The 11,009-nt window shown below is 37.5% G+C and overlaps 2 protein-coding genes across 3 annotated transcripts; one reads left to right on the plus strand and one right to left on the minus strand.

Annotated features, from left to right (window-relative positions):
* The first annotated feature begins 947 nt into the window (after positions 1-947).
* On the plus strand, positions 948-2,717 carry LOC103850403 (CBL-interacting serine/threonine-protein kinase 14). The gene has a single exon (XM_009127146.3). The coding sequence runs from the start codon at positions 1,209-1,211 to the stop codon at positions 2,502-2,504; it is 1,296 nt and encodes a 431-aa protein (XP_009125394.2). The 5' UTR covers positions 948-1,208; the 3' UTR covers positions 2,505-2,717.
* Positions 2,718-5,043: 2,326 nt separating this feature from the next.
* Positions 5,044-7,431, minus strand: LOC103850404 (CBL-interacting serine/threonine-protein kinase 15). 2 transcript variants are annotated; one of them, XM_009127147.3, is made up of 2 exons: positions 7,062-7,431; positions 5,044-6,807 (listed from the first exon to the last, which is right to left on the minus strand). In XM_009127147.3, exon 2 carries the CDS (start codon positions 6,467-6,469, stop codon positions 5,198-5,200), a length of 1,272 nt encoding a protein of 423 aa, XP_009125395.1. In that variant the 5' UTR covers positions 6,470-6,807; positions 7,062-7,431; the 3' UTR covers positions 5,044-5,197. The 2 variants fall into 2 exon arrangements, with proteins under 2 accessions (XP_009125395.1, XP_033139743.1); XM_033283852.1 differs by having other exon boundaries at positions 6,994-7,431.
* Positions 7,432-11,009: the final 3,578 nt, after the last annotated feature.

Here is an 11,009-nt window from a genome sequence, read left to right on the forward strand (position 1 = left end):
CTTTAAATAAATTATCATTCACCGTTAAAACGGATTAATTTTTTTTAGTATGTCATATTTTTATAGACAAAGTAAAATTACGAACATATGTTACACTACAATTTATCTTTTAATTTATTCTGAAATTCACAGTAATATAATATCTAAAAATGATTATATGAAAATATAATAGTATATACTAACCTTTAGTTAATTTATTATTAACAAAATATGCTATTTAAAAACTTTGAAATCTTAATAATTCATTAATTATTTTAATGAAAACCTAATTTTAAATATAAATTTAATGTTCATATTAATTATAATAAAATCTGTTAAGAAAACATAAAAAAACCTCACCTGAAATTCAATTATTTCTTTTATAAAATAATGAATTAGTTTAGTAACAAAAAACATTCAAAAGTCATATAATCTTCCAAACTCAAAAATAGTTGTGTAATTTTCCAAATTTTTCTTGACAAATAAACATTTTTGAAATAAACATTCTTAACTAAAATTAGCTAATATTTTAATTTTAAATAGGTATAAAAAAATAAAAACATAATTTTAATGATAAACTAATAAAAGTTGGAGAAAAAATATGTTACAATGTTGAAGATTATTTTCTCTTAAAAATGAGGAATGTGACATTCCTCTTTATTAATTATAGTCGGAAGAATTTTATAATGAAGAAAATTGAAAACATTTGGTGGAAATTGTATAACAACACTAGGCGAAGATACGAATATGTAAAATATATGCTATGACCTAAACCCTTGGAGATACCAAATCAACACGACAACAAGCAACGAGACACGTGGATGGTTGCAATTTAAGTGAACGTCGAAATCTTCTTAAAAAAATATAAAAAACAAAAACAGAAAATCTCTCACGTCTTTACCAAGGAGAAATTTTTTTGAAAAGCTTGAATTACATAAATACCCTCGTCTCCTACCTCAAGACACAGTGATAAATATGAAACAACTCGATGCAGAGCTTTTATCTCTTATCCAAAATAAAATTGATCTCTCTCTTATCATATTGTTCTCAAGTTATCGTATGAGTTGGTTATTCAAATCTTTACTCATTAAGTTAGCTTTGCCTTAGCTTTCTTCTATCAAACAAGAAACAGTGGAAAGTTTATCTTATTTTCTTTTGGTTTTGAATTCGTAATGGTAAAGCAGAAAACAGTATCAAAATTGAAGTGAAGAAAGAGGAGATCAGAAAGAATGGAGGAGAAGCAGAGAGGGGCAGTGTTGGGGAAGTACGAGGTGGGGAAGTTGGTGGGATGTGGGGCGTTCGCGAAGGTGTACAGAGGGAGGGACACGGGGACGGGGCAGAGCGTGGCGATCAAAGTAGTGAGCAAGCAGAGGCTGAACAAGGGAGGCCTTAACGTGAAGAGGGAGATTGCTATCATGCACCGCTTGCGTCACCCCTACATCGTGCGCCTCTCGGAGGTCCTCGCCACCAAATCCAAGATCTTCTTCGTCATGGAACTCGCCAAAGGCGGCGAGCTCTTCGCCAAGGTCTCCAAGGGCAGGTTCTCCGAGGATCTCAGCCGCCGCTACTTCCACCAGCTCATCTCCGCCGTAGGCTACTGCCACTCCCGCGGCGTCTTTCACCGTGATCTCAAGCCCGAGAATCTCCTCCTCGACGATAAGCTCGACTTGAAAATCTCCGATTTCGGACTCAGCGCCCTCACGGAGCAGATCCGACCCGACGGCCTCCTTCACACCCTCTGCGGCACGCCCGCGTACGTGGCGCCGGAGGTCCTGGCCAAGAAAGGATACGACGGTGCCAAAATCGACGTGTGGTCATGTGGAGTGATACTGTTCGTGCTCAACGCAGGGTATCTACCGTTCAACGACCATAACCTCATGGTCATGTACAGGAAGATCTACAAAGGCGAATTCCGCATCCCCAAGTGGACCTCCCCTGATCTCCGCCGTCTCCTCACTCGCCTTCTCGACACCAATCCACTCTCCAGGATCACCATCGAAGAGATCATCCGCGACCCCTGGTTCCGACAGGGTTACGACGACCGCATGTCCAAGTTCCACCTCGAGGACTCCGACATGAAACTCCCCGCCAACGAGATGCGTATGAACGCCTTCCACATTATCTCCGGATCTCCCGGTTTCAATCTCTCCGGTCTCTTTTCCGGAAAGTTCGATCGAGTGGAGCGGTTCGTGTCGGGTTGGGCGGCAGCGAGGGTGGTTGAGAAGCTGGAGGAGATGGCCGCTGCGGAGAATCTGACCGTGGCGAGCAAGGAAGCGTGGGGGATGAAGATACAAGGGGAAGGAGGTTCCTTTGCGATGGTTGTCGAGATTAATCAGCTTACCGACGAGCTGGTGATGATCGAGGTGCGGCAGCGGCAACGAGCTGGAGGAGATATTTGGTCAGATACACTGAGGCCTTTCCTCGTGGAGATTGCTCACAAACCGGACGAGACGGTGGCCGGTTTACAGACTACCCATTACCAGGAAGGTGCTTCTTCTTTGCGTGACGTGAATACGACGACTTAGTGTTTTAGGTATCTGTCATAATCATCCAAGAAATAAAACACATGACAAAAAATTCTGGCTTTTATCTGACTAAACTATTCACGAAAGTTCTCCAAATTTTTATTTTTAAACACGTTAGCCTCTGTAACTTATCATGTAATCTTTGATTATCAATGTTTTTGTAAATGGTTATCGGGACTGGGATGCACCAATAGAAGAAGAAAGTTCTTGATAGGGGACAGAGAAACTGCCATGAAAATGACAAATCGTGCACGAACCGCATGCATAGAGAAATATAGCTGCATTATGTGACACGCTAATGTAATACTATTAAGGATTTATATGAGGGGATGAAAATCAGACAGATAATGGTAGCTTGCGATTATGCAACTGAAATTGTCAATGAGTGAAAGCCAACTGTCCGGATCTGAGCCATGAGAAATAACCGAAGTACTTTCACCTTTTTGATAAGTAAGAGCTTGTCCTTATCGTATTGTGAATAGTTGGTGTACTATCAGCATGTGCCACCATACACCAATAATTCTCATAATTAATTCCTGCTATCCACATTGAAACCATTGCTCAATAATTCAACATTTTATAATTGACAAAATTAGAATATCAATAATTGAAAAAATTAGCATATCAATAATTCGTCTCCAAGCATTATATGACTCATCTTACTCAACTATCATATTTTACACTTTTGTACTGATTGTCATCTACATGCTAGTTGTACTTAATCGTGTAGACACACACCCAACTTTAGAGCACCTTCAATGGGAGTTTTCTCATTGGAGTTCTTAAAATATATACTATAATATATTTATGTATGTATGTATTATATGGGTATAAATATTTGTGGGGTCTATAACTTTTGTGAAATCCCATAAACAAAGTTCTTAAAGATTCTTAAAATCCCATTTTAAGAACCTTTACTTAGAGCAGCATTATCGCTGACTCTTAAGGAGTTGTAAGAGGTGGAGGGTCACAAAAATCAGAAAACTCACCTCTTCTTCCTCTTCTGCAAGAGGCGACTCTGGTGAAGCTTTTTAACTGTTCGCGGGCCCCACTGACACGTGGCGGCCCGCGATTGGTTCACTTTTAAATTTTTTTTTTTTTTAAATCGGACAAAACAAAAAAAGTAATAATAAAGAAAAAATTAGAACCCACCTTCTCCCCCTTTGAGTTAATGGTGCTCTTATGGGATTCCACAAAAATTATAGACCCCACAAATAGTTATACCCATATAACATATACATACATAGATATATACATAATACGTATTTTAAGAAATCCAATGGGAAAAACCCCCATTGGAAGTGCTCTTATGTGGATATAAAAGGAGAACATGACTACAACACATAACTAATTTCATCAACTTTTTACCGACCCACCAAATTTTACAATTAAAAAATAAATTAAAATAATCATATCACTAAAATTTTACACGAAGAGCCCTAACCAAAGCAAACTTTGTAAAGAATACAACTTAAACCGACGATCTCAAAAAAAAAATTCAGCTTCTTTAGTGAAATGATTTCATAATAATTTGTTTTTATGGGGGGGGGGGGGGGGAGGATTTGATTGTCCATATTTGAACAGATTTTTTGTTTCAATATAGTTGATGTCTTATAGAAAACAAAGAAAATTATAGTGATAAAAGACCATATTTACCCTATATTTAATCTACTCCTATAAGTTTGAGGATACAAGATAATTAATTAAGGAAGGATAGAAATAATATTGTATTGGATGCATGCAGTGTGAAGATTGCTATAACGTCATTTAAAAGAAAACAGAGAGAGTAAGCTCTAGTTATGTTGTTAGGCTAAAAAAAGGAGTCTTTATATGATAGTTAGAGGCTTAGAGCCAGGAATTGGGTGGTTTCTTTGGTTATCCAATTTGTTGGCCCACTGCAATCCCCTGACTTAAGCAAAATCCTTAGAATTCCTATCGGGTTATTAAACCTTTGATTTGACCAAATGAAAAAAAAAAAAAATGTATTGGATCATGGGCCGAGGGTGGTCTACTGGAGACCGTAAATTCAATGAGCCTGTCCCATCTAGTCGTTGTTTTCAAATCGGGCCGGTCAACAAGAAGCAGACAACCATCAAAGACACTTTCCAAACCATATCCTATGTTTTACCTTGGAACGCTTCTCCTTTTCTCTCATACGAGGGTAACAAATTAGATACATGTCAAACACCAAAAATAAATGGTTGACAAAACACATTCTCAAAAAGGACTCCTCAAAAAGATGCACCTTGGAACGCTTCTCCTTTCTCTCATACGAAGGTAGCAACATGTCAAACACCAAAACTAAATGGTTGACAAAAAACATTCTCAAAAAGATGCATATTTAATTTGTTTGGGGGAAATAACTTCTTTTCTTTGTTGTATACATAACATTTTATTTTTCCACAGCTAAAAGTTTAAGATAATACGACACGATAACATATACTAATAAAAGTGTGCTTCCAAGATGCGTTCTCTGTTACCCTATTTGATTTTACGTTTCAGATCTCTACTTGTGTTCTAGGCTTCTAGCCGACAGATATTATATATATAATCCCTTTTTTTCATATAGTGAATGAGTTCATTATTGTTACACCCCCAAAACAAGAAACACACATCTTCAGAATCAAGAATGAAACTAAACACTTTGGTACGAAAGAAAATAACATTAAAAAGATAGTAGTAGGTTAACAGTTTCAGTGCCAAGCCAATACAATGTCCATCAAAGCCGGCCTTATACTCTCCTTCATCAATCTCTTATACTCCGCCGTATCTCCACCGCTCTTCTTCATCACCACCATGTGGAAGCTTGGTGCAATCTCAAACACCTCCGCTTCCACCCCTGCACCCGCTTTTCTACCTTCCATCTTCACCCTCCATCCTTCTTCCTTCTTCCTTATATTCATCTTAAGTTCCCTCCCTACCTCCACCAGCTTCTCCATGATCTCTGACGCCTCTCGGTTGGACGTAAACCTCATCTCCTCCTTCTCTTCGCCTTTCTCAAACAGTCCCGAGAGATCAAACCCGGTGGAAAGCGAAATGATCTCAAAAGCATTCAGGTTGATACACTGCTTCTTTGCCTTGTCACAGTCATCATTAAGCGGCATTGGCTCTGTGTCGTCGGTCTCTGCATCAGCATGGTCTTTATCCTCTTCTAGGCCTCTACGGAACCAAGAACTCTGCATGATCTTCTCGGTAGATATCCTGGTGTTGGGGTTAGGATCCAAGATCTTCTTGAGCAATCTCCTAGCCCCGGGAGCAAACCAGTTGGGGAACTTGAACTCGGCTTTACCAATCTTCTTATACAAGTCAATGAGGTTGGAGTCACGGAAAGGGAGATAACCGGCAAGGAGCACGAAAAGAATGACACCACAAGACCACACATCGGCTTTAAACCCGTCATAGCCATTCCTGTTGATCACCTCAGGGGCAACATAAGCAGGGGTCCCACAGGTGGTGTGGAGCAAGCCATCTTGGCGTCTATTGTCAGAAAGAGCGCTGAGTCCAAAATCAGAGACTTTGAGATTCCCATGCTCATCCAAGAGAAGATTCTCAGGCTTCAAGTCCCTGTGGCAAACTCCGAGGGTGTGGCAGTAGTGAACAGCGCGGACAAGCTGTTGGAAATACTTTCTGGCGACCCCTTCTCTGAGCTTGCCGGTGGAGACTTGGTTGAAAAGCTCACCGCCCTTAACGTGCTCCATGACGAAGTAGATTTTAGATTTAGTGGCCATGACTTCATGGAGGTGGACAATGTTTGGGTGTGACAAGAGTCTCATGACAGAGATCTCACGCTTAATCTGGTCGGTCATACCACCAACTTTGAGGATTCTATCTTTATCGATGACCTTAACAGCGACACCATCACCAGAGATGAGATTCCTGGCATGGTAAACCTTGGCAAAGGTACCCTGGCCAAGTAACTTGCCGACCTCATAACGAAGCATCAGCACAGTCCCTTTCTTCTCCATAGGATTATTATTAGCTTCACTACTAGTAAAATGCTAGGCGGAAAGAGGGTAATATAAATAGAGCTACAAATATACAAGTACAAGATGCAAAAAAAAAAAAAAAACTAAAAAGAAAAAAAGGGATGGGGGTGAAGTCAAGAAGCAAGAAGAGGGTCAACCGTCCTCGCATAGAACATGCTTCCATGAGGCGTTAATTCGAACATTCTGAGAGGGATGATGAAGAGGGATGAGGGTGGAGAAGAAAAAGGGAGGAGAAGGGAGGTGTAAAGCAGTACTACTAGTAGTAGACCACTGCTCTTCAGCTTTCAAATACATGTTTCTGCATTTGTTTCAAAACCCTGAAATCATAATAGGACAACACTTTTGTTGAAACACAAGATAAAAGTAAAAGACAGATCCACACAATATATATAGATCTAACAAATATAAATATCGAGAGAGACAAGCATATATCAGGCAAATGGACCAGCGAATAAAAGAATCTGTATATTGTTGTTATAGGGTTCTCCTATCTATTAGATTACCTAGAGCCAAAATGAAATCCTTGAGATGTGGAACATATTTTACATTAAACCTTGAGAAGAAGAATCACCTGCTCAATGAAGCGCGGAAGAGATGCGAGACAGACCTGCTTGCCGCAAATGATAAAACACACACACAAAGGCGAAACCCTTTATTATCTTTTATATAAAGAAGCGACAGAGAGGAGAGCGTTTGTTTGTTTGTTCTAATTTAAACCAAACAGCCTGTTCTTGCTTGTCCCTTTTTGCTAACAAATCATGCTTATTGGGCTGGGTGGTTACTGCTTTTATATTACTTCTCTAATCATCAACTGGTTTAGATTATTTTTTTATCACTTCTTATCCTCTTTTTTTTAATCATCATTACACACTCACCAAACTTATCCTGCTCTCTCTCTTTTTTTTTTTTTGGCTCAACATTACAGCTCTTTCTTTCTTGTTCCATCTTGCTTTTATTTCTTTGCTTATTTGTCGCTACTATTTACATTGACGTTTCCTTATGTTATTTATTTTACAGAGTTATATTATCGTTTTAAATTATTTAGTCAAAAGATTCGATTTTCGCAGAATAAAGACAACGGATTCCCTGACATTACAATACTTTTTTCTGGTTAAAAACTTAAAAGGCTATTTTGTATACCTTTTTGTGTGTAAAAAAACTTAGAAATCATTTTTTATAGTTCGTGAATAATCATCATCAGTAAATAAAAAGAAGAAGAAATCCTCACTACAAAAGCCGGCGGAAAACGAAAAAGTCTTTCTTAAATAGAAATTTTTTAAAAAATTATTCATCTCCTCTTCTGCAAAGAAAATGACACAAGTAATGGTGTCTCCATACCAGGCCGTCTCAAACATAAATTGGGTCTTGTGCTACAAAAAATTTAAGCTCATTTTTTCATATATATTTTTTTAAATAAGAACCCTAAACCTAACTGAAAAAAAAACAAAAAATGAAATGGGTCCTGTGCAAATGCACCTCCAGCACAGGGCCAGAGCCGGGTCTGCTCCATACGAACCCCAACCCGCATTTACATTATTTTATAATTCATAAATGTTTCCAATAAATATAAACAAAAATGATAAATTCGAGAGATAAGATCTCTTAGATATCACATTTTAGTTATGTTAATCTTGGAATATTTGAAATTTGAAAAAAGATTTTAACAGACATGTAGAAAAAAAAATTCTAGGAGATTATGATACATATGTGAGATAAAAGAAGGGCTTATTGGCGATATAGCCAGATTTCAAAAACAAATAAAAAAAGTAACAATGATTTTGACGTAATTCATTGTCAGACATTTTGGCTTGATACTATCCGGTTATGCCCCTTACCATAACAGGTTGCCGGTTCCTTGTTATAAAATGAACGACGTGGAAGATGTGTTTGCCACATTAACAATCACATATAATAGGGATCGTTGTGCGCAGCTGTCTTGAACACGTATGCGAAAGGATATAATCAAGAGTATTTGACGAACAGTTGTGAGAGAGATAGAAACTCTGTTAATAGAACAGCGATCTGAAGATGATGACATAAATCCTATTCCGATTGTATTGCTTTCCATACTATGTCACGTACGTGGAATGATTTATTGTAAGTTCATTTACAATAGAGTGATGGTGTTCTTAATTTCAGAATGGTGATAAGGTGCATGGTGAAAGTAAAATACGAAATGGTTTACATAAAATCAAGCCGAATTCAGTAAAACGTCCAAGTTAGAGGACGAAACTTTCCGTTTCACATGAGTCAGATGGAATGTAATATATATTATGAACGTAAATAGATACATGCAAAAAATCTTCTTTCCATTCCACATGAACTATATAAAATAGAATAGGTGTATGCATATGACCCACAAAATAAGTAGACGCTGATGTATGCGGTTGTGCAGAGTTGATGACGTATTCCCTGCAGTAAATGACCACTAATGGATTACAACTATTTCATATAAAGGATTACGAGGAAGCCACGTAAATAGGTGGAGTTATTAGAGATGTTTTACTGTGCAGAGTTAAACAAGTGGTGTAAATTAGAAAGTGTACCAATAAATGTTGTATTCCATAATATAATTGTTGTGTACGGTTAGTCCACATAGTACGTACACATGTCAATGTGTTTATTCCATTGAATATATTCTATACCACGTACTACATACTATGTTATGTGATGCTATACACATAGTTCACCAACTTTGATTTACATACAAATGATAGCTAATGGGAGCTTGGTAAAACAACATTTCACAGTAAACACTAAACCTAAGTCAATGAAATATAAACCCTCATACAATGCAGTCCAAATCTTTCCGAAATGACACTCCTTTTCTCAAAAACATGATTCGCCTAATTACATTCTTTATCAGCCATAGCCCACACATGGTTGACGTACATAAAGCTAATGAGTATATGTAAGACAACGCTTGATATGTACATACACTTCATAGTACGTACACATGTCAATGTGTTTATTCCATTGAATATATTCTATACCACGTACTACATACTATGTTATGTGATGCTATACACATGGTTCACCAACCTTGATTTACATACAAATGGTAGCTAATGGGGGCTTGGTAAAACAACACTTCCCAGTAAACACTAAACCTAAGTCAAGGAAATATAAACCCTCATACAATGCAGTCCAAATCTCCCTTTTTCTCAAAAACATGATTCGCCTAATTACATTCTTTATCAACCATAGCCCACACATGGTTGACGTACATGAAGCTAATGGGTATAGGTAAGACAACGCTTGATGATGTAAACCCAATTCCATAAAATAGAAACCCTAATACATTGGGGACACAAGACGTCCAGAAATTAAACCCACATTGCCGGAAGACGGTAGAACATCAATCCAACGTATGTTAAAAGTAGTTGTTAACCCTTTTATTCTCTGTGGGTTCAAAGCCTGTCTCAAACAATTTACATGGGAGGTCTAAATCGTCCACGCCAAACCTGCAAAACGATACAAGCTAATCAACAAAACTATGGGAAAGATGATATACATTTAGTGTCTAAAACCAACAAACACGAATATTTCATCTCGTATAGAATAGAGCAGGGCGATATCGTACTACATACAAGTGCATGCAAAGTGAAAAGTAGTGCTATTACATACAACATAAGCATATTCCAATATAATCTACATGCAACACAACCATACCATTCCAAATTCAATCTACAAACAACACAACCATTCCATTTCAAGTGGAATAAGGCGAAAATATAGTGGATTATCTAATTGAGTGAACTAATAATGCAATGATATTCCACACCAAAATTCAATTTTCCATACTACATACAAGCGCATGCCAAGTGGAAAGTAGTGCTATTACATATTCCAGTACAATCTACATGTAACACAACCATTCCATTCCAAATACAATCTATGTACAACACAACCATTCCATTTCAAGTAGAATAATACGATAAAGTATTGGATTACCTAATTGAATGAACTAATAATGCAATGATATTCCACATGAAAATTCAATTTTCTATACTATGTAGTTCTTGTACCAGAGAAACCACAATTCCAAAATCTGACCGAAAGAACGAACGAGGAAGCATAAATAAAATGAGGAATTCACTGAATATGATGAAAATACCACGAATTGAAAGCACATTATATAACTAACTGTCTAATACTATCTCATATGGAATAGTGAAATTGCATAATAGTAATATGACAAGATAAAACGAGATGGAAAGTGGATATAATTTACTATATGTAGTCGCAAAGCAATTGTCAGCCACAATATTCCACACCAAATAAATCTACATTCATACACTACGGTCGGTGTGGCACCGGTTCAACAGAATTCAAATTTAGGAACCATCAGAACAGTCGGAACAACCAAAACATGAAATCAAAATCCCTAAATTCTGAGCATAAGGCCCTAATTTCGTAGAAGATCCCAAAATCATATGAAATATGAACAGACGAAGAGAAGGTGAAGTTAAATCAAAGAAGACAGTGATAACTTACCGTACTGACAAAGACCGGAGAG

The sequence above is a fragment of the Brassica rapa genome, chromosome A02 (assembly GCF_000309985.2).
Source record: "Brassica rapa cultivar Chiifu-401-42 chromosome A02, CAAS_Brap_v3.01, whole genome shotgun sequence".
In the NCBI taxonomy this organism is placed as follows: domain Eukaryota; kingdom Viridiplantae; phylum Streptophyta; class Magnoliopsida; order Brassicales; family Brassicaceae; genus Brassica; species Brassica rapa.